At 44.1% G+C, this 27,151-nt stretch overlaps 1 protein-coding gene across 1 annotated transcript in view; it reads right to left on the bottom strand.

Moving 5' to 3' along the window:
* The window catches only part of LOC147120556 (low-density lipoprotein receptor-related protein 1-like), a 2,135,446-nt gene that overhangs the window by 362,932 nt on the left and 1,745,363 nt on the right, over window positions 1-27,151 (bottom strand). Inside the window, exons 47-51 of the mRNA XM_085986655.1 lie at window positions 25,428-25,547; window positions 18,536-18,649; window positions 17,304-17,453; window positions 8,824-8,946; window positions 7,495-7,614 (exon numbers count right to left, since the gene is read on the bottom strand). Coding sequence (XP_085842781.1) covers window positions 7,495-7,614; window positions 8,824-8,946; window positions 17,304-17,453; window positions 18,536-18,649; window positions 25,428-25,547 — 627 coding nt within the window. The remainder of the gene's footprint in view (window positions 1-7,494; window positions 7,615-8,823; window positions 8,947-17,303; window positions 17,454-18,535; window positions 18,650-25,427; window positions 25,548-27,151) is intronic.

Consider the following 27,151-nt stretch of genomic DNA (forward strand, 5'->3'; position numbering starts at 1 on the left):
CTGGAATCATTTAGTAAATCACTAGATGCAGCAATGGGGGAGTGTAGGGATGCTCTGGATGGTTGAATTACGATGGGCCAAATGGGTTGCCTCAGCTGTAAATATCTTGTGAACAAGCAGCCATCACAAGGGAAAACAAGATTCTTACCAACATTCAGATCATTGAGGACCACATCACAGGCATCATGAAGCAGCAGATGAAACTTCATCAAAACCCCTCAGAATTTTAACATTTTGTCATATCTTCTCTTAAACTTCTTTGTTCTTATGAAAAGAACCTCAGGCTCTCTCGTTGTTCCTCATAACTAAATCTCATTCCTGCTTTCATCTTTACATATCACTTCTGCATCCCCTCTAAGGCCTTGGCATCCTGCTCTAGATATTTACTGTGCCTTTCCGGTACATTTACTTTTAGTGATTTTGCAACTTCTGTATGATCTTTCTCTAGATACCCTACACCCAAGTGTTTTCCCACCTTAGGGAGCAACAATAATGGCTTGCTACTCAGGCAATTTGTCTCCATGGGATTCTTAAGGTCCGAAACCTGTCTATGTCTTCCTTTGTCGTACCCTCACTAGTTTCTATCTAAATCACTACTATTGGATGCGGTGCCTATAGTCATGTGTTGACATCCCATGTTGGAAAGCAGATCCGCTAAGGTCTTGATCCCAAAATGGCTCGAGCATCATATAGCATCAGGCTCTCTTCCCAGTACCTGCTCACACTGATTCAAATCTTGTCTTTCCTGCCTCTACTTTGCCACTGTGTTTCCTCATCCAGGTCACTAACAGCAAGAAATTAGCTTGCTCCCAAAAATGGGCGTGGGGATCAACCCGCACCCATTCAAAGTAATGCAGGCAGCATGCTAACTTTGTGCTGCCTACTGATTAACAGGATTGTGGTGTTCAGCTCAGCGCTGAATATGCTGCTGAGTGGCTGAATGCTCAGCATGGGGCCCAAGTTCGTGCAAGGCTAGCTCCAATTAAAGCTAGCTTACACTATTAAAGGCAGTCTGCACCTCTTAAACTTGAGGTCATTTAAAACTCTGCTGCCCGTGTCCTAACTCGAACCAAGTCCCGTTTACCCATCACCCCTGTGCGCGCTGACCTACACTGGCTCCCAGTTAAGCAACGCCTTGATTTCAAAATTTTCATCCTTGTTTTCAAATCCCTCCATGGCCTCACCCCTCCCTATCTCTGCAATCTACTCCAGCCACACAATCCCCCGAGATATCTGCGCTCCTCTAATTCTGTCCTCTTGAGCATCTCTGATTATAATCGCTCAACCACTGGTGCCTTCTGTTGCCGAGGCCCTAAGCTCTGAAATTCCCTCCCTAAACTTTTCTGCCTCTTTATCTCTCTTTTCTCCTTTAAGACGCTCCTTAAAACCTACATTTTTGACCAAGCTATTGGCCATCTACCCTAATTTCCCCTTATGTGGCTTGGTGTCAAATTTTTTATCTTATAATACTCCTGTGAAGCACCTTGGGACGTTTTACTATGTTAAAGGCGCTATATAAATACAAGTTGTTGTTGTTGAAGGGGAGGTGCATTCTCCCTGCAGTAGGTGGTTCAGCTGGCTGGGGAACAGAGTCAATGTGGAAAAGTCAATGGGAGCAGACAGCCATTGTGGTCATGCCAGCAGTGTAACCCTGAAGACCTGGACGCAGTGCAGGAAGAAGTTTAATGACCTCACATGAGTGGTCAAGGTCAGTGAATTCAGCTTCAAATGCCATATTTACCATCTGCACCACTAGCCTCAAACGCTGCTCAAGGCACCACACCCCCATCACTCACCTACCAACAATCCCTACCAAACACGATTGATACCTCTCATTCATAGCTTCTCCTCACCCTCATGCACTAAGCACTGCTGCAAGCCTCACATCCACTTCTCACAGCTTGCACACATCATCAGCTATTCAACCATGACAGGCACATAACCCAAACACATTGCACCATACTCACGGACACACTTCCCTTTCTCTTGCAGGACAATGTGGTTCAGAACCAGAAGCAGCAGGACCTAACCGCTGGGAGACAGGCGCCTGTATAACCTGACCCCGATGGAGGAGACGGTGCTGACCATTATTGGGAGGGCCATCACTGAGCCTGTGGCCAGCAGCGGGGGTGAAACAATACACGATGACAGTATCCTCATACCTAATCCTCCTTCTCACATTCCACTTCCCCCTCATGCCACAATCTCTCCTGCTTTACAAGCTGCACGTGGTGTAAGTATGCACCTCTTGCTTTCCACCCCTCCCCTCACCAAAACATTACCCTTGTGCCTTTCTCCTTTCAGATAGCCAAGAACTGCCACCTGGCCAGGCACTGGTGGAGGAGCAGGAAATTGAAGAGCACCAAGACATTGATGATGAGGACACAGCACCGTCACACGATTTCACACTTGCAGCCAGCAGCTCAGATAATGACACTCCACGTATGTTAGAGGATAGTAGCCATGATGTGGAGATGCCGGTGTTGGACTGGGGTGGACAAATGTGAGAAGTCACACAACACCAGGTTATAGTCCAACAGCTTTATTTGAAATCACAAGCTTTCGGAGCGCTGCTCCTTTGCTGCTCCTTCGTCACCTGACGAAGGAGCAGCGCTCCGAAAGCTTGTGATTTCAAATAAAGCTGTTGGACTATAACCTGGTGTCGTGTGACTTCTCACGTTAGAGGATAGGTTAGAGGTGGGATCTGCACGTGTGAGATACTGGGCATGAGTGGCCTGCAGCCCAGGCAGGGGGAAAGGTTAGCGCAGGTGCCAGCTCCCCAGAGGGCGAGGTCGCACACGAGTTCTGCTGCAGAGGACTCAGATGAGGACTTCGATGAGGCAGCCTACATTAGAATGCTGGAGGGTATGCACAATGAAATGCTTGGTACATTGGCAGGCCTGCCACAAAGTCTGAATGCAATGTCAAGGAGCGTGGAGGAGTCCAGCACCAACCTTGCACAGGGCTTTGCACAGAGCTTGGAGCCCATGATTTCCAGTGATGGGCAACTCCATTAGTACACTCATGGGCCCAACCATCATGCTGCGTCTGACATTCATTGCAGCACAAGCAGAAGCTACCCAACATCTAAGTGGTGCAATGGAAGCTCAGACTTCTGTCATGCAAGCTCAGACTGCTCTCATGCAGGTTCAGCTTGCTGCCACACAAGTTCAGACTGCTGCCATCATGGCTGCATTTGCCAGTGTGGAAAGGGGCTTGCAGGGTGTCACAGCAGTTCAGCAATCTGCCCTCCAACAGATTACTAGGATTGCTGAGGTGCTGCCTCAATGGAGTGTCAGTGGCTTGGTGGAGCACAAACCTGCTGTCCTCTTTCAGGATGATAGCATTCGTCCTCCCACCACTGCCACTCCGCCTGTGCCCTTGCTGTTGCTGGTCAGCCAGCCAGCCAGCCCAGACTGCTGCCGCCAATGCAGACTGAAGCCGGGCCTTCTAGGCCCAGAGCTGCTAGAGGTCATTCTGCAAGGCCATCTGCAGTCTCCCCCACTGAAATTCAGCAGCCTTCCACCAGCCATGCTGCAACCACTGGAGTAGCATTTAGTAGGAGCATTAGGACAGGCAAAGACATACGGAAGACATGCACTAAGGGAATGCACCAGGTTGATTTAGTTGATTCTGTTATGTAATATTGAATGGATTGATGTTGGTATGGAATGTTTCTTTTGTGGTGGCTCTTATTTCAGCATTGTGGCCAAGCAGAGACTGTGATGGTCCAGAAGAGAGGGATGGTAAGGTGTGTGACTGTTGTACAATGGGGATTTGGAACTGTGTTCAGTGGAACCACAGTTGAATGAGGCAATCACGAACAGCCTGCCGGACACGGGATATGTTGGTTGCCTCCTCCCTTCCTCCTGCTCTTCCTCTTCCTCCTCCTCCCTCTGCAAGCAGCTTGTCCTCTTCTTTGTTGCCTCTGCTCCATCTCCCTGTCATGTTGCAGTTCAAGGGGGATGGCAACGAGAGCACCCATGACTGGGAGCAAGTGGTCTGACCAGAACTCTTGAAGTCAGAACCAAGGCCTTCTCCACTCCTTGTCACATCACCAACTTTAAACAGTTCTGGAAAGCACCAAACACTTCTACAAACTTACATGGAGCCAGTAGAAATGAATCAGCAACTAACCTGAGAGTGGTTACTGATCCTTTTAAATATTGTCAGGGGGCTCCTTGCTGCTGCTGAACACATGTTCAGCTGTGCGAGGTTAAGACCTCGCTCCAGCTTTGAGGATGAAAATGGCAATGCTGGCGTCATGTGCATACAGTGTGGAGGCCATTTTTGACACAAAACAGCACCTGTTGGGTCGAAAAATCGGGCGCTACGGAGCCAAATTTCTAGCCCTAAATGTTTGCTGTGGTGTGTCTGTATGTGAGCTCATGCATGTTTCAGATATATGTTGTGTCATTTGGCTGTCTGTGGATTACTTCTAAGTTGCTGAGAACTGCAGACCACATTATTAATCTTGAGCAGTGAAGAGAACAGAGAGAACATTAGGAGTATATAAGCACATTTATCCATTTAGGTATGTATTATCACATGAATTGGTAAAGGAGACCTGCTGTGAATTAGTGGGACTTGATAGTATACCTTGTGTGCCACTTCAGAAGGCAGCCCTTGATGCTCTTGCTGGTCCTTCATTGTTAAGGCTAATGCTAGTGCATGTAATACTGTTGCAACACATGATGCTTCACTCTGAAGTGCTTAAACTGTCTGGGTAATTGATGTTCTGCATAGATTGAGTGCATTAGGTCCTGAAGTAAAAGTTCTACTTACAGTAATTTTGTTCAGGTCAGCAAACAGGCAGTGTACACTGCATTCTTGGCCATTATCATACATTTTCCACTCTTACTAAGCTTAACATCAACAACATTAGCCTTGCTGATATATCCGTCAGACCCATGATAAGACAGTCTAATTTGGCACACTGAAAATCATTGATTTCTATCTGAGTAAGAAGTACCATTTTCAAATTCTGGTCAATATATGCTCTTCATGTCCATATCTGTCCTTTGCTGCTAATTTACAATAATATTGAAGCCTTATCGTCGTCCTCTTTTTTATGTTGTGAAGATTATTCTGGACATCTATCATGATCTTCACAGTGAGCTCACCTGGTCTGTTATTTATGACCACTCTGTTTGTCTCCATTGCATAGTACAGTACTTGTCTTCCCTGCAGCATCAAAAACTTCAATCCATTTTTCCACCATAATCTCTCAGTCAATAAATTGGGCTGTCCAAATTGGACCTCTCATTATCCTTCTGAATTTAACAATTTGTGGTGTGAAGGAACATCATTGTAGGCATGTTGTGATTGATCAGTTTATGTTTACATTATAGTGCAAATTTGTGTTGTATGAAATTGACTGCAGGTAATTGTGGTCAACGACCATAAAAAATTCAACAGTTGGGCTATCAGCCTTTTATTAAGAGGAAAATAGCCCTCTCAGTATTACTGAAGGAATATATGATTAAGCTGGTTCTTTTGGCAAAACAGAATTTTAGTTGCAATGGGAACTGCCGTTGCCGAGATGACATGATAGCAACATCTGTGTTAGTGAGCTCATCAAAGCCTGCAGAATTACATTTTTTTAGCTCAAGAGCCAGTAAATGATCCACAGGACTAGAAATTTACAGCACAGAAGGGGGCCATTACACCCATTGTTTCCTTGCTGAAGCAATCCAAAACTGATCCCAGTGTCTTGTTTTCTTCCCATTGCCTTTTATTTTCCTCTACTTCAAACAAGAAGGACAATATCAGAAGTTTGTTTTCTTCCCATTGATGGTGTAGATGATGAAGAACAACAGAATCAATGGAAAATAATGAGAAAATTAAAGGAATGAGAGATTTTTCAGACTAAGTAGAAATGTAAACAAAAATCAGATGATAGACAGTAAACAGGAGTTGCACAATCAGATCTTACTATTGCTGAATTTAGACTATAGAATGGGGATAGATTACTTTTTATCCACAGTGTGCATCTGCAATAGATCCAGCCCAAATTACAGCACCAGAGTTACTATTCTGTTGTACCATTAGGCAATGACTTTGTGTCCCTGGACTACATGCTCACCCAAATTGTTTTTGGTCCAAAATGCAAGAGAAAGCCACAGTTACTTCAAGCATCACTCAGATTTTGAGGAAACAAGGAAGAAAGTAAAAGGCTATGACACCACCACATTGGCATCTTTACTCAGCACAACTGTATTTCAAGTTCCCTCAGATCGGTCACAGTGCAATTAGGCAGGATGCAAATGTCAAATGATAATTGGCCTAAATGAATCAATTCAATTAGTAAGGCCACTTAGTTATTGAGAGTTACAGTTGAAACAAATTCTTAGTTTTCGCTCTAAGAGATATAAATCCATAGCACATTTCCTCGGATCGAGTGAATTTTTTTTTGAATGGGTCTGAATAGAATGCTTGCACAATGGCAACATCCCTATTGCAATGAAATGTTGCTGCCCAACGTCTGGGCTTACACTGTACTTTCAAGCTGATGACAGAGGTGCCTGATAGAGTACCAGAACTATGGAAATCTATACTATGAATGCTTAGTACTGTCATAACATGTCTGCGATATGAATATCCAAAACCCGATTCAGCTTACCTGATTTCCCAACAAAGCAAATAGTTTCATCTTGCTTAATCAATAAATAAAAACTAAAGGGGCCGAAACTCCTGATGGGACGAGGAAGTCACAAAGCAGGTGGCTTGCCTGCAGAGAGGCAGGGATTTGGAGTGGAACCTGGATACGCCAGGTGCTGTTGGTATGATCGAAAGGGAGGGGGCGAATCAAACTTCTGCTCACCCACCCCAAGCACGGTGCTAACTTTGGGGGTATGTCTCGGGCTATTCCACCAATTGCGTCCTCCTTAGGCCCAGCGGAAGTTCTGCTTGCTGAAGGTTCCAGACATCTTGAGAAAGGTCATGCTTTCCCAATTGGGGAAATATTTAAAAAATATTAACATTACCTCTAATGCTTCTAAGGGCTTCTAGCTCCTTAAGTACCTTTGCTGCAGCTCAACAGGTGTGGGCCACCCACTCCCGACTATTTAAATGGCCGTGTGCTCACGATTTGGGATGGAGTTCACTCCAGGATACAAAGGCGATTGGAAGTCCTGCTCTGCCACATTTTTGGTGGTGGAGCAGGGGCTCTAGAATTTGTTGCCCAAATTATTGGACTTGGGTTGAAAACAAAACAGTACTTCCCAATATCTTGTCTGTGTTTGATATTCATAGGATTAGGAAGCATTATGCAGATGGGTAAAAAGCTTTCAAGAACTAAATAACTGAATATGCAGCTGAGGTCACATTTCAAAACCGGGTTTGGTAACACCACGGTATATTCACCAAACTTAAACAACAACTGCGCATCACAAGTGTTCCAAGTACTGGTAGATCTGGGCTGATGTCACATACCAGGGGACCAAAAGTGCACAGGATTCATTACTGTTATCAAATCCCCAGCTGAAAACTTACCGCAGAGAGAATCTCCTTCATCGGCACCATCCCCGCAATCATCTGCACCGTCACAGACCCAGCGATTAGAGATACATTTGTGATTTGGGCATTCAAACTGATTCCATGTACAAAAAGAATCTGTGAACAAAAGCAAATATATTTAGTATCAATTTAATGCTTTGCTAGATTGTAGTAATTTAGTGTTGCTCATACCCTTCATAATTTATGCACCATTGAGCCTGAATCTATCTGTCAGGAATAAAAAGTGGTTTAAGACTTGTTTTCATGATCCTTAAATTGTCATTTTGAAGCACTATAATTCATGTAGTGTAATTTATGACTGAGATTGAAAATCCTGAATATGGAATTTTGTTAATAGATTTAAAACTCCCCATCTTCTTGCTACCTTGCCAATATTAAAAGTCACTATCTAGATGGTAAATAATAGTTTCAGTAGCGAATGGAATGCACCATAAATTTTTACAGATGGTCTTTTCCATTTGGCCATAATTTCTCAGTGTCAGATTCTTCTATTATTATTCTGTCTATCCAGGAAATCTGAACTTTCCTTTCCACCAGAGACAAAGTTAAATACTTAATGGGATTCAGAAGCGAGAAATGTAAAGTTTCATAAAACTACTGAGCTTAGCATGTGTGTGTTAGACCTTGAAGAGCAATATGTTCAAAATAATAAAATGACTGATTAATAGCCACTTGATTTGAAGTGTCTGTTTCTAATTTTGGTCAAGAATAGAATTTAAAGGAATAAAATGGCAAACCACACCATTAGTTAATAATTCAAAACATTACTTTAGAGCTTTTTATCAATATGACATAGATAGATATATCTTGTGTTTATATTGAGGTATAAAAGAAGCCAGGGTTAAGATTCATCTATGTAAAAGAAGAAGAACCTTGCATTTATATAGTGCCTTTCATGACAGCAGAATGTGCCAAAGCGCTTTACAGCCAATTAATTACTTTTTGAAGTTGTAATGTAGGAAACATTTATGCACAGCAAGGCCCCACAAATAAGATAATTTACAGATAATCTAACTTTTAGTGATCTTGGTTGAGAGAGAACAAATAGTGCTATGCGATCTTTTATATCCAATTGAGATAGCAGACAGCGCCTCGTTTTAACGTCTCATCTGAAAGACGGCACCTTCAACAAAGCAGCACTCCCTCAGTACTACACTGAATTGTCAGCCTAGATTATGTGCTCAAGTCTCTGGAGTTTGGCTTGAATCAACGACCTTTTGACTTCGAGGCGAGAGTGCTACCACTGAGCCATGGCTGACACCTAATATAAAGGATTAGATATAGCTAGTATAAAGGATTCAATACCACAATGGGATTCATCTGCTCCATCTTCACAATCCTCTTCTTTATCACATATCCAGAAAGCTGGAATACATCTTCCATTAGGGCATTCAAAGTAGTGTTCTTTGCATTTGAGCTTGTGATGAGCTGAAAAGAAAAATAAGCACAAAGTAATTATTTAGTATTTCAGAAATCTCACAACTATTCTACAGAGAAGATACCACAGAGCACCCAATGTGTTACCACATATAAATAACTGAACCCAACTGACGAAAACACAAATAAAAACAGAATAAGACTGTAATACACCGGCACCTGTAAAAATAAGATGGGTTAACGTCTTGGGTGGAGATCCTGCATTGGCACTGGATCGCAAAGTCTCAGACATGTTGAACTGATTTTCCTGGTTCACCCTGCCCTGGTGCTGGACAGGCACAGCGAGCCTAAAGTGTGCTGCACCAGTCAAAGCTTAGCTGTGGATGAATTTGGTGTATTGGGGGATTAACACAGCCCAACTGCGCTGCTAGAACAGACCTGCCCTGGCAGGGCCTTGTGCCAGCAAATGGAGGAGGAAAGTGGAGTGTATCTGGAGAGGCCTACAGGTGGGGGGGTCTGGCTGACTCAATCACTGGTCAAAAGGTTCCAAGGTCCAAAGATATGGTGGGTACTTAACAAAAAAAGGCCATCTATCTTTAGGGTCCTCTTTGGCTTGCTGCCAGAACAATCACTTTGCAAGCTTTTTGGAACACTCCTGTGTCTAGGAATCTCAGGCCACATTGCCAGGAAACGGAAGCGGAGGCCAAGAATGCCCCTCCCACCTCAATTACATCAGTTCCTTGGGCCTGCACCTATCACAGATGCAAGCCCTGCTCTACCCCTCAGGGGATGCCTTAGGAATCCATGGGCAATGTAAAGGGGTGGAGATCCAGCAAAAATGGTCACTGCCCCTTTCTCCCTGACCCTTGCACCTGGCAAATGAGTCCAATTGGTTCCACATGTTAGTTAAATGAAGTACTACAGTGGGCATGAAATGGGACTATTTATATAACAGGTAGGAATTTTAGTTTTCAAAAAACTGTGTAGATAAGGGAAATTTTAAAACATGGAGGATATACATTCTTCTTAATTTTGTACTTGTGTACAATGATTTGTGACATTGGGAATTATGAGATAAATTCACTGGTTCCAGACTCCCATCAGGACGCTGCACTTGAATGGTGAGCAGCCAGAGACATGACTCCAACACTGTAGTTTCAATTCTCTAGCCCACGTTCCTTTAAAGCACAGCTCTTCGCTGGGAGCATGATTCTAGTGGACTTAGCAGTAATGGATTCAATGTTGTTTGTGAAATGGCAGCCTTTGCTTTATTATTATTGAAGTTTTTAAATTATATGGTTCCATTTCATTTTATTCAAGCTGTTTATTGTGGGCATAATTCCCCTTTTATCAAAAATTGCAATTAAGAATAACAGCAGCAGTGATACAGCTGGTCAAAGATAAAAATAGCCTTATGAGAAAATGGTATCACAAGAGTCTTGAGGGTAGACCTACTGTACAAATACTGGTACTTTTAAACTTAAACTTATGAAAATAATGGAAATATCTAAATATTTTAACCACTTCAATTTTAAGGGCTAATTTCTATTACTTCTACTGTACATGGTTACTAAATGAATGCTTTTTTTTCCCAATAGGACTGACACAGGAGGGCTGATTTTCCTGCCTCTCTCACCTGTGCTGGGTGCTAGACACAGCTAGCCATGCCTGATGACCTATGTGCTTGGCAAGGCCTCTGTGTCTGACATTGCTGTCCTAGGCATGGCTTAGGCACACCCCAAGTGTAGGTCTTCCCCCTGACAGGGCCTTGCACTAGAAACCAAAGATGGAAACAAGAACACAGCTGAAGACCTGGGAGGACTGTAGCTGCAGGCCTGATCAGAGGCTGAAGATCCTGCTGAAGGAAGTAAATGATTGCTTACCTGCAGTGGAGTTTTTAGCTTGATCCTGGGCCTCCCTTAAGCCCTCCAATCTAAGGAGGATCATAATGCATATCCCAGCACCAGCTTTTTAGGGCACTCCTGTGCCTGAGAATCCTACTAATGTATTTGGAGGAAACTAAGTCTGGTGGGCTAGGAACACCTCGTCTCACCTCATTAACTGTTGGGCCTATTCCTATTGCAGATTTAGGCCTTGGACAACTCATTGAGAAAGCACCCCCGCCCCCCCCTCCCTCCCCGACCCCCGCCCACTCCCTGGTAACCCTGAAGCAGCATAGAGCATAGTGGAAACCCGACGTAGTGGATCACTGTCCCCTTGTTCTCTCCATAGCAGCTGGGAACTGAACATTATCCAGGGCCTGTTAAGAGGAAAATCAGGAAGATTTCCACATTGGCCTTCTATCAAATTTGCGTTAATGCAACACCTGAAACTTTACCAACCGTATTTGAAAAGAACGTTAGCTGTATCTTGTGGTAGTGCAACACTGCGTGAGCTACGCCACTGAGTGATAGCAACTGAGCTTGTGCTCATGAGTCATCATAAGCTGAGTTCTCGTTTTACTCAAAGAATCCTAAGAGGCATTAAACAAGGGCCAAGCATTCCTCCACAACAAGGGAGGGAATATTGGAATGGCGGTGCCCCAGATTAATTTTGTGCTATACAACTGTTCTCATTACACATTTTGGAAGAAAGCAAAATACATAAAAACACAAATAAAAAATACAACTTAAAAGATGGCTCGAAGCCTGTTGCGTGGCTATGTCTCATCGAATAAAACAATACCTTGGTCCTTACAGCTGTTTTTAGTGTCGGTATTTTAAATTTAAATTTATTTATTTGAATATAATTTAATAGTCCAAGTGGACGACCAAAATTGGTACCTAGCATTCTGCTGCACTGCATGACATTTAGATACAACTGAGGCATCCAGGACATTTGTAGGGGTAGAAATTGGTGTGCATTGCATCTTTTTTCCCTGCGTAAAATGGAGCAAAGAACACCAACTTAACAGTGGGACGGTCTATGCTCAATCTGCGCAGGCGTTGGTGCCACTACTAAATTCATGTGGTCCTTTTTGTAGGCATCTTGGGCTACAAATAATGGACCCCTTTTCAAAATTAATTAGGCCCAGTCTGGTCAGGATTGTTCAGATCCTCACCCCGCCCCCCACCTCACCAGCCGCCAACGTAAAGTAAGGTATGTAATGTTAAAATATTATAAACACAGAAGTCGCGATTGTGCCTGCTCGAATCCCTCCTGCCGGGGCGTACCGAGGCAGGGGACCAGTGCCTGCAGCTCGTGCTGAATATAATGATGAAGCCTGAGAACATATTTCCATCGATTGCTCGGGCCTCTTGATTCAGACCCGCAGTGGTCAAAATCTACCCCCAGTGTCCTGGTTCTACAAATACTGATATCAATGATTTGTCTGCACGTAACAAACACCTTGGGACTTCATGGAGTATATGAATATCTTGTTACATGATGAAAAATGATTGAAAATGCATGGAAGAAAAATATTAACTTTACTAGCAATACACAGCAACTGCTGCTGTACTGCTTGCATCTACATAATGAAAAAAACATTAGCTTTGCTCAAAAGACTGTTCTGGGACCCATGCTACTAAATATGTCAATCATAATGGGTTCAATTTTGCCAGGCCCGAGGAGGCGGGATTGGAGGCGTGTGAGTTGTTAAAATCGCCAAAAATTGCGGGCGGACCCGATCCCGCCTCCATGCAATTTTCCCAAATGCATGTTTTCTGACCCCCTTTCCATCCCGCCTCCAAGAGGCGGGATAGGCCCTTAAGGCCATTAACAACCACTTAATTGCCTCTATAATCCCATTTTGAGAGGCCTTTCCGATTTTTAGGCATTCCCCCCATCCTACACGCCTCCTCTGGAACACACCAAGTAATGCTAGAGGCCTCACAAGTGGATTGCTTACTCACAGCTGCAGCTCCACCATTACAAAGGAGCTTTCACCAATGATCATTTGCAGGTGGCAGAAGTTTGTTGTTTCAGGTCTGGGGAACTTTTAGCAGGCATACTCAGGGTTGTGGAAGTTTAGAGCCTGACACCCATCTCCAGTGTGACCTCCTGGGAAACCCCTCTCCCCACCTTGACTTAGCACTTCCTCAACTGAGTCATATACCAGAAGCATGGCGACCATTTAATTCCTTTCTTCCTGGACATCAGATTCGAATGCAGACCAGCCGCAGCAGCAGCAGACCATGAGCAACAGCAGCACCAACAGCAGGAACATCAACAGGAGCGCCAAGCTGCTAGTCACCCACCTGAAGATGCACAGGCCAGAAGGCACCAGCACACGACAACATTGCTGCCTGGGATGCACGGGACGCACTCATCCTGGCCAGATTTGCTTAGCCTGCACAATCAAACACTTTAGTCTTGCTCCATCTTACTAGAGCATCGACAGTGGACAAGAACCTGCGGAATCCTATCACTCTGACCACCATTCTGACAATCGCAAGGCACCCTAAGCCCGCAATGTGAAAGTCCCATTTGCGAAATGACACAGGCCATAACTTCAACAGTTTGCCATCAAAACACTTTATAATACAATCACAATGATGGCTGGTCCAAAAACAAAACAACACAGTACCCAAGTGACTACTTGTACTTTATCTTCCTCTTCCCACGTGGTGCTTCCCCTGTGGCTTCAGCAGATGTGAAGGCCCCTTGCTCACTTTCTTGCTGCTCCTGTCTCGACGCCTTTGGCGGGCATCCTCTGGGGTGGCGAACCTGTGCGGGCTCGCCAACAGTCTGCTGCTCCTGTGGCTGTGCAGGGGCTGAGACGCCCATTTCAGTTGGGTGAGGACTCTGGTGGGGCTCTGACCAAGGGCTTTGCTGTGGCATGGTTGTGTGAGCGCTTGGAGAGGAGCTCCCACTTCCTTGTTGTCTGCCACCAACATCCCACTCATGGGTCAGCCCCACTTCAGAGCTAGCAAGTGGCTTGGCAGCACCTTGCTGCACTGCAGGGGGGCCATGAGGACCCATTTCTGCACTGGAAGTTCTACGCCAGAGGACTTGCATGAAGGTCTGGTTTGTTTGCTCAATAGCTGACCATCGATCCTCAAGAGATGTCATTCTATTCTGAACAATTACCATGTTTTCAATACCCTGGTGACTAAGCTCCTCCATGGACGTAGCCATCCTCTCCTCTGCCGTAGATCCTCTCCTCTATGGTAGCCAGCCTTACCATGGGGGTAGCCATCCTTTCCACATAGGTTGCCATCCTTTCTGCGGTGATGCGTTCATGCGCCAATGCCTCCACAAAGGCTCTGCTCATTTTTGCGATGGACTCCTCCATTCGCTCCACACTCACAGCGACCCTGGAGAAAAAACCTGCCAGAGACTCCTGCACCTGTTCCTGGAGTTCCAGCACCGCTCTCCTTCTGGATGGACCCAGAGGCACAGGGTTGACATGCAGCGCAGCTGAGCTGGCAGAGTCCTGCGCCCTCCAACGAGGACTCTCCACTGCTGTCCCTGTCTCCACCATCTGCTGATGCTCACTTGTGAGCTGTGATACACCAGGTGACAACACTACTCTATCTTGCAAAGGTCCCACCGAAGTGTGAGTGTCTGCGCTGGTGCTGGGTGCGCTGAATTCTGCTGACACTGCGCCCTCAGAGTTTGCAGCTTCCTCTGAGGAGTCTGGAGGCTCAGGCTGTTACTCCTGGATAGTGGGGACGCGGGCTTTCGATGGTCCTGTAGTGGAGTAAAGGAAAGAGTTAGAGATGTGAGGTCAAGGTTACATGCACATTGAATATTGCAGATGGTCATAAGTCAATCTGTTAGAGCATCAAAATCATTATCAGTGACTCATGCTATGTCAATGAGATTCCAAACTATTCTGTCACCAGCTTGCTGTGATGCGCCCGTCTGTCCGTCCCCCACTTGGGTATCCTCCTAGATCCCAGCAATTTCCAGGGCTGCCTCCTTCCAGGGGGTGAGCTGGGCTACTGAGGGTGGCCCTCCTCCTGTCATGGCTCTTTCCCTCTTATTGTTGGCTCTCTTTTCCTGCAATGAGGGACACAAGTGGAGTTTGAGTGAGAATGAAGGAGTGAGTGTAGATAATCCATAGCATAGATGCTTAGAAGGATACAAAGGACCCTCCCTGTGTGTTGAAAGTTGTTGTTGTCATGGCATCACAGTGATAGGGAGTGTGAGGGCTGCATGGTCGAATAGTTAAGTGAATGTGACCACAGAGAGAGGAAATGGGTAAGGGTGCAGGGATGTAAGTGTCAAATGGCATGTGGAAGAAGAGGTTGGCAAAGCAGAGTGCTGGTGAGGAGAGGCGATGGGGATGAGATTGAGGGTGATGGGAAAGTCATACTCACTTTTCCTGTGTGGAGAAGATCATGAAACTTCTTCCTGCATTGCAGCCAGATTCTGCGGCTCAGCGAAATGGAGTTGACCTCCTGGGCCACTTGCAGCCACACAGCTTTTGTCTGCTGGGGTGGCTTTTTTCTCCCTGAGGAAGGGAACAGCACCTCCTTATGACAGCTGGCTCCATGCACCAGAGCTTGGAGGGAGGGCTCATCAAATCGAGGAGCATACTTTTGCTTGATCGTTGACATTTTCCACAATTCAACTCATTCATATAAATTGCAGAGCCTTTGCAGTCTCCAGAAGAATCAAGGCTGCTTGCAGGCCTTAAATTCAACAGCATTGATGACATCATCGGAGGCAGCTTTCTGCATGAACAGACTCATTGGGACAGTGGTTCCCACACGCAGGAAATCAATTGCCCAATTAGGGGAAAATCCCACTTTTTCAACACATCACTTAGGAGTCGGGGTCCTGACACGATTTCCACCTGACACACCCCAACCCGCCCACACTGACAAAATCCAGCCTAATATGTTTGAAATAAGATGTTACTATTCAGAATTTCCACCAGCCCAAGTCTCAAAGTACATCTGTTTAACGTTCACACATTTCTTAATAATACAATTAGAGGATTAGGTCTCGTGTTTCTCACATAGCCTGCTGTTCTCATTCATCAATATGAAACGTGAATCGCAGCATGCTGTCATTTTCTTTCATGGCAGATGAAAGCAATAACTTTCAGGATTTACCTAATATAGCGCATTATAATACACCAAAAAAAGGATAATACCTAGAACACTTGACAGGTGGAAGTGGAGTACAATGTTATAATCCAAATGGCAGTTTCGTATAATATCACAAAATGTGAGATCAAAGTTCAAACAGTTTGTAGGCTGTTTAAATTCTAATACTAATCCTTGCCACCATTCCGGTGCTAGAAATCTCCTGTAGCTTTGCTCATGGTTATTCCAGATACTACAGGGCATGAATTCAAAAGCAGGTGCAACAATGGCGAATTTAGCAGTGCGACAGCCCACACCTGATCTGTGCATACATTCAGGCCACTGCCAAATTCATCAGGGCCTTTGTTTAGGTGGCCAACATTGAAATAAGTGTAATGCACCCATTTCAGGATCAGTTTGTAAAATTTGTGAAGTCAAATTGGAGCTTGCTACAACTACAATTTTTTTGATTCTACAGAGTCCTTAAAATAAACCACTGGAAGTTGCCTAAGAAAGGGTAAGTACAAGTTTTCTCACTTACCCTAATTTGGAGCCAGGAGGAGCTGGAGCACTCCTCCTGCCTCACAGTAGTCGTTGACATTGTCATCAACATCAACAACTGGCATTGATATAGTGCCTTTAACTTAGTAAAGCATCCCAAGACGTTTCACAGGAGAGTAATCGGAGAAAAACTGACACCAAGCCAATGAAGAAGATATTCGGACAGGTGCTTAAAAGCTTGGTCACAGAGGTAGGATTTAAGCAGAGTCTTAAGGGGGGGAGCGAGAGGTGGAGAGCTATAGGGCGGGAATTCCAGAGCTTTGGGCCTAGACAACTGAAAGCTCAGGTTCCTATGGTGGGGAGAAAGAAGTAGGGGGTGCACAAGAGGTATTTGCACCTACACCTCTTGGGTGGTAAACCGGTGAAGAGGAGTGCCCGATTTCTATTGACATTGAATTAATGAAAATGAAAATCGAGCGGTATCTATAATGGCAGGCAATTTGCTCTGCCAGATTACCACCCAAGCCATGATTGTGAAAATTATCCCTAGGTAAAAAAAAAGAAATCAATATTCCCCGTCATTGGTGTGAAGTATAAAAAGAATATTTACCAGGATCTGACAGATTATGGTAACTAAACCACTCAAAATGTTGCTGGCATAATTCCCTCATACCTGTCTGGGGTGCTTGTGAGTTATGCAGCTCAGTGTTACTTATAGAAACATGGAAACATAGAAAAATAGGAGCAGGAGTCGGCCATCCGGCCCTTCGAGCCTGCTCCACCATTCAATATGATCATGGCTGATCCTCTATCTCAATACCATATTCCCGCTCTCTCCCCATACCCCTTGATGCCCTTGATAAACTTTCATGTCCTACTGTGTGTCTGTTCTTTTTGTTGTAAAGCAAATTGAAAAAAGATATTTACCATGGCAATTTAATTCATCTGTGTAGTCGCCACAATCATTGGAACCATCACAAATCCAGGATGGTAGGATGCAGAGGGAGGTCTTATTACATTTTATGAAATTTGTATCCTTAACTCCAACTCTGTAGAAACCAGTGCAGTCTGTGTTATCTGAAGTAGAATTGATAGAAATCACTCAGTTAAAATAGATAATGTTAGCATCATGCAGATCAGAACTCGTCATCACAAGGTTTCTATATTTCGCTGCAATTTATTATACTTGTAAAATTGCATTAATGCTATTATAGAGTTTTCTATGGCCATGAAATTAGATCGGGGGCTTGCCGCGCGTGCAAGCCCCCGATCTGCACTCACCCTGCGCGCCGACATCTGAAGCCCGGGCCTGCTTGCATTTCCTGTCACAGGCCCGGTTCAGCTGTCGGCGCGCTGTGCTTACCTGATCCAGCGGCGTAGTTAGTGCGATGTGCCGGCTGGGATCAGGTGAGCACTGTGCAGCCAATCAGGGGAGGGGAAACTCATTCATGAGTTTGACAGTAAGAGCTGTCAAACTCATGAAAAGTATGGGCTGCCAAAACACTACTTTAACTTTAAATAAAATTTTAAAAAACATCCCACTGATTATAATAATTATAAATAAGTTTTAAAAAATGTTTTAAACAATTAATCAATTTTTTGAAAAAAATAAATTTTTTAAAAATAGGGTCTAAAACTAAACTTACCATCCTGTAAATTCTTTAAAAATAACAAAGCTGTGGAAAAAAAAATTCTACATTGCACTAAAAGCCCACTTACCTGAAAAACTAAATACTTACGTCTTGTTTTTCCACGCGTAAAGACCGGAGGCCTTTACACGCGCGCAACTTTGAAAAAAAAAGGAATTTTACTGCGCACGCGCTGTCTGTGCAGTCGCGCGCGTTCTGCCTCTGAACCCCTTCGTTCAGAGGGCAGGAAATGGCGGTTTTCCCCGCATGCGCTGTGCATGCTGAAAACCGGCATTTCCTCCGGCCAGACGCGTGAGTACCCCGACCGTACTCACGCGTTGGGACAGGAATTACTGGCCCTATATTTTTACTTTAATCCATGAAAAATCTTTAAAGTGTGAATATGTGTTTTGGCAGTGTTATACAAAATAAAGTGACGCCTTTTAGTTATGTCTGATGGCCAATGAGTGTGAATCCACTTCCTGCGAAATGCCGCACATATTGAACTGATGCCAAAAGCTTACAACTTACTGCAATCTGTTTCATCAGAAGCATCTGCACAATCTATCATCTGGTTGCAGTGTGCTGAATTGACAATGCAAGTTCCATCTCTGCACCGAAATTCAGCTGCACCGCATGTAGAATCTGTAACACGAAGGCAAAACATTGGCCGAGGTACAACGTTGCTCTTAATTTAAATTTAACAACAACAACTTGTATTTATATAGCACCTTTAACTTAGTAAAACATCCCAAGGCGCTTCACAGGAGTGTTATAAAACAAAATTTGACACTGAGCCACAAAAGGAGAAATTAGGGCAGGTGACTAAAAGCTTGGTCAAAGAGGTAGGTTTTAAGGAGCATCTTAAAGGAGGAAAGAGAGGTAGCGAGGCAGAGAGGTTTAGGCAGGGAATTCCAGAGCTTAGGGCCTAAGCAACAGAAGGCACGGCCACCAATGGTTGAGCGATTATAATCAGGGATGCTCAAGCGGGCAGAATTAGAGGAGCGCAGATATCTCGGGGGGTTGTGGAGCTGGAGGAGATTACAGAGATAGGGAGGGGTGAGGCCATGGAGGGATTTGAAAACAAGGATGAGAATTTTGAAATTGAGGCGTTGCTTAACTGGGAGCCAATGTAGGTCAGCGAGCACAGGGGTGATGGGTGAACGGAACTTAGTGCAAGTTAGGACACGGGCAGCCGAGTTTTGGATGATCTCAAGTATACGTAGGGTGGAATATAGGAGACCAGCCAGGAGTGCATTGGAATAGTCAAGTCTAGAGGTAACGAGGGTTTCAGCAGCGGAGGAGCTGAGGCAAGGGTGGAGACGGGCGATGTTACGGAGGTGAAAGTAGGCGGTCTTTGTTATGCTGCGGATATGTGTAGTCGGAAGTTCATTTCAGTGTCAAATATGACACCAAGGTTGCAAACAGTGTGGTTCAGCCTCAGACAGATGTTAGGAAGTGGGATGGAGTCAATGGCTTGGTAACGGAGTTTGTGGCGGGGACCGAAGAAAATGGCTTCGGTCTTCCGAATATTTAATCAGAGAAAATTTCTGCTCATCCAGAACTGGATGGCAAGGGAGGAGATTGCAGGGGCTCTGACACAAATTTTCAGAACCTCTCTGGCCACAGGGGAGGTGCCAGAGCACTGGAGAACAGCTAACGTAGTACCACTGTTCGAGAAGGGTAGTAGGGATAAACCAGGGAATTACAGGCCAGTGAGCCTAACATCAGTGGTAGGGAAATTATTGGAAAAAATTCTGAGGGACAGAATTAGTCTCCACTTGGAGAGGCAACGATTAATCAAGGATGGCTTTATCAGGGGGAGATCATGTCTAACCAATTTGATTGAATTTTGAGAGGGGGGTGACTAGGTGTGTGATGAGGGTAGTGCAGTTGATGTAGTCTACATGGAATTCAGTAAGGCTGTTGACGAAGTCCCACATGGGAGACTGGTCAAGAAGGTAAGACCCATGGGATCCAGGGCAATTTAGCACATTGGATCCAAAATTGGCTTAGTGGCAGGAGGCAGAGAACATAAGAACATACGAACATAAGAAATAGGAGCAGGAGTAGGCCAATCGGCCCCTCGAGCCTGCTCCGCCATTCAATAAGATCATGGCTGATCTGATCCTAACCGCCAATCTACTATCACAGAACCATCTCCAAAATCTAACAGAATTAGAGACACGAAATAGGAGCAGGATCAGGCTACACGGCCCCTGGGCCCGCTCCGCTACCCACAGGGCCATGTCCGATCCGAACCTAGACTCATGTCCAAATTCCTGCCCGCTCCCCGTAACCCTTAATTCCCTTTACTTCTAGGAAACTCTATTTCTGTTTTAAATTTATGTAATGATGTAGCTTCTACAGCTTTTTGGGGCAGCATATTCCATGGACCTACCATCCTCCTCATCTCAGTTTTGAAAGAGCAGCCCCTTATTCTAAGACTATGCCCCCTATTTCTAGTTTCACCCATCATCGGGAACATCCTCCCTGCATCCACCCGATCCAACCCCTTCACAATCTTATATGTTTCAATAAGATCGCCTCTCATTCTTCTGAACTCCAATGAGTAGAGTCCCAATCTACTCAACCTCTCCTCATATGTCCATCCCCTCATCCCTGGGATTAACTGAGTGAACCTTCTTTGTACTGACTCGAGAGCAAGTATGTCTTATCTTAAGTATGGACACCAAAACTGTATGCAGTATTCCAGGTGCGGTCTCACCAGTACCTTGTACAACTGAAGCAATACCTCCCTGTTTTTATATTCTATCCCCCTAGCAATGAAAGCCAACATTCCATTGGCCTTCTTAATCACTTGCTGCACCTGCATACTAACCTTTTGAGTTTCGTGCACCAGGACCCCCAGATCCCTTTGTACTTCAGTACTTTCCAGTTTCTTGCCATTAAGATAATAACTTGCTCTACGATTTTACCTGCCAAAGTGCATAACCTCACACTTTCCAGTATTGTATTCCATCTGCCAAATCTCTGCCCACTTACTTAGCCTGCCTATGTCCCCTTGCAGGTTTTTTATGTCCTCCTCACTCATTACTTTCCCTCCCATCTTAGTATCATCTGCAAACTTTGATATGTTACACTCGGTCCCCTCCTCCAAATCGTTAATATAGATTGTAAAGAGTTGGGGACCCAGCACTGACCCCTGCGGAACACCACTAGTTACTGATTGCCAGTCTGAGAATGAACCATTTATCCCAACTCTCTGCCTTCTGTTAGATAGCCAATCCTCTATCCATGCCAGAATATTACCCCCAATCCCATGATTTTTTATCTTAAGCAATAATCTTTTGTGTGGCACCTTGTCAAATGCCTTTTCGAAGTCTAAATACATTACGTCCACTGGTTCCCCTTTATCCACCCTATATGTTACTTCCTCAAAGTACTCCAGCAAATTTGTCAAACATGACTTCCCCTTCATAAAACCATGCTGACTTTGTCCTATTAAATTATGATTATCCAAATGTCCTGTTACTGTCTCCTTAATAATGGACTCCAAAATTTTACCTACCACAGATGTTAGGCTAACCGGTCTATAGTTTCCAGCCTTCTGTATACTGCCCTTTTTAAATAAGGGTGTTACATTAGCCATTTTCCAGTCTGCTGGGACCTTTGCTGAGTCCAGGGAGTTTTGGAAAATTATTACCAATGCATCCACAATCCCTACCGCCACTTCCCTCAAGACCCTAGGATGTAAGCCATCAGGTCCAGGTGATTTATCCGCCTTGAGTCCCATTATTTTACCGAGTACCACTTCCTTAGTGATTTTGATCGTGTTTAGCTCCTCCCCCCCTATAGCCCCCTGTTTGTCCAGTGTTGGGATATTCTTAGTGTCCTCTACTGTAAAGACTGATACAAAATATTCATTCAGTGTTTTTGCCATCTCCATATTTCCCACCATTAATTTCCCGGTCTCATCCTCTAAGGGACCAACATTTACTTCAGCCACCCTTTTTCTTTTTATATAACTATAAAAACTCTTACTATCTGTTTTTATATTTTTTGCTAATTTACTTTCATAATCTATCTTCCCTTTCTTAATCAATCTTTTTGTTATTTTTTGCTGTCTTTTAAAGTTTCCCAATCCTCTATCCTCCCACTAGATTTGGCTACCTTATATGCCCTTGTTTTTAGTCGAATACTATCCTTAATTTCTTTACTTAGCCACGGATGGCTGTCTTTTCTTTTGCACCCCTTTCTTCTCAGTGGAATATATATTTTTTGGAAGTTGTAAAATAACTCCTTAAATGTACACCACTGATCATGTATCGTCTTACCCTTTAATCTATTTTCCCAATCCACTCTACTCAATTCCGCTCTCATACCTTCATAGTCTCCTTTATTCAAGCTTAGCATGCTTGTTTGAGATCCAACCTTCTCACCCTCTAATTGAATATGGAATTCAACCATGTTATGGTCACTCATTCCAAGGGGATCCTTTACTAGGACATTTTTAATTAATCCTGTCTCGTTACACAGGACCAGATCTAAGGTTGCTTGCCCCCTGGTCGGTTCAGTTACATACTGCTCAAGAAACCCATCCCTAATACACTCAATGAACTCATCCTCCAGGCAGCCCTGCCCAATTTGATTTGTCCAATTAATATGATAGTTAAAATCCCCCATAATTATAGATGTTCCCTTATTACAAGCCTCAACTATTTCCTGATTGATACTCCGTCCAACAGAGTTGCAACTGTTCGGAGGCCTATAGACTACGCCCACTAGTGTTTTTTTCCCCTTATTATTCCTTATCTCCACCCAAACTGTTTCATTATCCTGATCTTTTGACCCAATATCATTTCTCTGTATTACAGTGATTCCTTCCTTTATTAACATAGCCACCCCACCTCCTCTTCCTTCCTGCCTGTCCTTCCTGATCGTTAAATAACCTGGTATGTTTAATTCCCAGGCATTGTCACCCTGCAGCCATGTTTCTGTAATGGCTACAAGATCATACCCATATGTAGTTATTTGTGCCATTAACTCGTCTATTTTGTTACGAATGCTACGTGCATTCAGATAGAGAACTTTCAAATATGTTTTGTGACACTTGGTTCCTGCTTTTGCCCTTTTTATTACTTTACCTTTTACTCCATACCTTCTGCCCCTTCCTGACACGCTCTGGTTTTTAATTTCCCCACTGCTACCTAAGTCTATGACCTTCTCTGTTGTCATTTTTATTATTTGATCTCTAGGAACCTCCCCCCCACTAGTTAGTTTGGTCGAAGGTTGTTTTTGTGACTGGAAGCCTGTGTCCAGTGGTGTACCGCAGGGATCAGTGCTGGGTCCTTTGCTGTTTGTAGTGTACGTTAATGATTTAGATATGAATGTAGGAGGTATGATCAGTAAGTTCGCAGATGACACGAAAATTGGTGGAGTGGTAAATAGCAAGGAGGGAAGCCTCAGGCTACAGGACGATATAGATGGGTTGGTTAAATGGGCAGAACAGTGGCAAATGGAATTTAACCCTGAAAAGTATGAGGTGATGCATTTTGGGAGGACTAACAAGGCAAGGGAATACACAATGAATGGTAGGACCCGAGAAAGGACAGAGGATCAGAGGGACCTTGGTGTGCATGTACATAGATCCCTGAAGGCAGCAGGACAGGTTGATAAGGTGGTTAAAAAGGCAGTTGGGATACTTGCCTTCATTAGCCGAGGCACAGAATATAAGAGTGGGGAGATTATGATGGAGCTGTACAAAATGCTAGTTAGGCCACAGCTGGAATACTGTGTGCAGTTCTGGTCGCCACACTATAGGAAGGATGTGATTGCATTGGAGAGGGTGCAGAGGAGATTCACCAGGATGTTATTTGGGCTGGAGTGCTTCAGCTATGAAGAGAGACTGGACAGGCTGGGGTTGTTTTCCTTAGAGCAGAGAAGGCTGAGGGGGGACCTGATTGAGTTGTACAAAATTATGAGGGGCATAGATAGGTTAGTTAGAAAGGAACTTTTCCCCTTAGTAGAGGGGTCAATAACCAAGGGGCATAGTTTCAAGATAAGGGACAGGAGGTTTAGAGGGGATTTGAGGAAAAACTTTTTCACCCAGAGGGTGGTTGGAATCTGGAACTCACTGCCTGAAAGGGTGGTAGAGGCAGGAACCCTCACAACATTCAAGAAGCATTTAGATGAGCACTTGAAACGCCATAGCATACAAGGCTACGGACCAAGTGCTGGAAAATGGGATTAGAATAGACAGGGCTTGATGGCTGGCACGGACACGATGGGCTGAAGGGCCTCTTTCTGTGCTGTATAACTCTATGGCCTAGAAATTCAGTTGGGCGCGCCAGCCGTTAGCGCCTTAGGAGGAGTAGATCTCGAGCGCTAGGCGCTTAGCGCCCGGGCGCAGTGCGATCTGCGTCTCGCCCCAACTTCAGTACACATTTAGCGCCGGCGCAAAGTCTTAGCGCGCCGATCATGACGTCATTTTGTCGTGCAACGCCCTTTGTGGGAGGAGGAGGAGGAGGAGGAGGAGGATGTGGTGGTGCTGGGAACACATAACAAACTGATGGAGAGAAACCCTCCCCAAAACCACAAATACACCAGTGTCGGCTTTTCAAAAAAACAAATCCACCCTCCCCCTTTAAGAGCTCACCGGAGCCAGAGTGTCTGCCGTCAATCAGCAGCTCGCTGCACCTGCCCTGCGCCCAACTTCCGGTTTAGCGCCTAAAGAGAGGCGTGCAGCGCCAGTTTTAGCGCTCGAGCAAACTCTTAGGGCGAAGCTAATGAATATCGGAGAAGTGGCCTCGATTTGGCGGCGGGTGCAAACTTTAGCGGCCGCCCGACTTTACCGCCCCAAAAATGGCTACAATGAATTTCTAGGCATATGACTCTATGGGTTTCAGACAAGCAGTCTGACAATTTAGAGACCGTGGAGAGGTCGAGAGAAGTGGTAGTGAGGTAGAACTGGGTGTCATCAGCGTACATGTTACTGTACATGTACTTATCCGAATGGTTGGAAAATTCAGGCTAGCGCGAGCACAAGCAGCAAACCCTAGCCAATCAATTACAGTTCATACATGTTACAGAATTCATACGGAATGCCAAACTATAACATTTGACCCATTAGAATTAGTAGAAAACTTTAATGCAGCTTACACTGCACACTGGAAATAAAGAGAAGCTAACACAGGACACATAAGATCAGAAATCCAATAGGGTAACTTTTGAAAGGCGCCACGTTGGGAGCAAAATATATCCTTATATATATGAACCCCAATTGTTTTCAATTAAAGTATCGTCCTTGGGGAAAGGCCAAATGGATTCTAATAACTCAGGAAACTATCTACCTGGAAAAGAATTCCTAAAATCATGATATTGATATAAAATTTATGCTGTTTTGGTCATCAGAAGACTGTTCAGTGCAAAATACTGCTCACAACACCAACTTAATACTTACTATTGCAGGATACTTCATCTGAGTTGTCAGCACAATCATCCATTCCATCACACCACTTTGCATTGGACACACAGCGCCCATTGTAGCAATGTTTAAAGCCTTTTCTACAGCTCCTGTTTGCTGATGCAAAGAAACCAGAGAAACACAAGTGAAACAGCAAGGTGATAAATTCATCACACTGATAGATGACAGTGTCCAGTAAGAGAATGAACACTTCAAGCATCCAGCGATCAATTTTACAAAGTTTGATTGGAGTTTAATTAGAGAAGCACTCTATTAACCTCACCTATCTCACTCCTAATTGTTGTTTCCATTAACAAGGTTGCTACTGTAATTTTTCTGTGTTCATTTCAGAATTCTGTGACTTATAGCTTCTCTCCCACTTCTCTTCAGTCACCATCTGCCCTCACACCTGCATTACTGGAGCTAGGCAAGTGTTTCCAACAAATCTGGGTCTTTCTTGTCTCCCATATAAATCAAAGCCTTTTCGCCCTTCTATTTCTGGTCCTTATCGCTCTCTGACTAAGATCAGCTCATTCAGCACAGATTGGAGACGTTCCTGGTGAGTATAGCTCAGTTACTCTCTGCATCAACTTACTGAACTGCTGAGTCAACTTGCCTGGCAGCTATTTTAAAACAATCTAATGTCAGCTGGGTATAAAATTGCAGTTTTATAAAATAAAAGACTTTCATTCATATAGTGTCTTTTTAATATTTCTAAGTCTTGCACAGCCAATAAATTACTTTGGAAGTGTGGTCACTTCTCTTATATCAGCAATTGCAGCAGCCATTGTACACACAACAAGAATCCACAAAAAACAATGAGATAAATAATCAGTTAATTTGTTTTTACTGGAGGTTGAGGACACCAGGACACCAGGAAAACTCCCTGTTCTTCTTCAAGTGATGCCATAGGATATTTAATGGCAGCCAGAGGAAGCAATTGGCACCACCAGCAATGCAACACTCCCTTAGTAATGCACTGGAGTGTCAGCAAAAATTATGTACTAGATTAAAAATATCAAATAAACCAATTATAATGGAGAAGATCCAATTAATTTTAGCTAAGGTGAATTTCCTGAATATAATTTCTGTGGTTAAAAGTCACAACAGACCAAGCCTTAACTTAATGCTGATGCTGCAAAATTAATGGAACCAAACTCAAGTTTTACCATAATGCAAAATGTAACAATGATTAAAAGAGTGACCATGCTATACTGTATCAGTATCAATATAGTTCAGTGAAAACATATTGTTGCACACTTTATTATGTGCTATGAACCCACTTTATTATTGCACTACAATAATACAATATTTTGAAGGAGCATTTACTCATTGAATACATGTCCAATAGATATGTGGAGGTATACATGTGCCTTTGCAACTGGCAGGATACCCACCACGTGAACATTACAACCTTTTCAGCACCTCTAAGAGAAAAGAATACTAAATTGGATAATATGATCCAGAAATAGTTACAGATCCACTAGATGCCAGGAATTTCCTGCTCTGCCACCAATATTTTGGTGGAACACCTGTTTATGCCCATAAACTGGGTTTCTGTCGAACTTCTGCCAAAGTTATGATGGCAGCGCAGGAGAAGCCCTGAGGATATTCCTGAGTAGGGAGTGAGCAAGCACTGTGTTTGCATGAGATGGGCTTAAAAGACTGATTCAGAGGAGAAGTACAAGACTGGCGACACAAGTGAAAAGGATGAATATCTT

This window comes from Somniosus microcephalus, chromosome 4 (genome assembly GCF_052327205.1).
Source record: "Somniosus microcephalus isolate GS21.2 chromosome 4, FLI_Smic_1.0, whole genome shotgun sequence".
Lineage (NCBI taxonomy): Eukaryota > Metazoa > Chordata > Chondrichthyes > Squaliformes > Somniosidae > Somniosus > Somniosus microcephalus.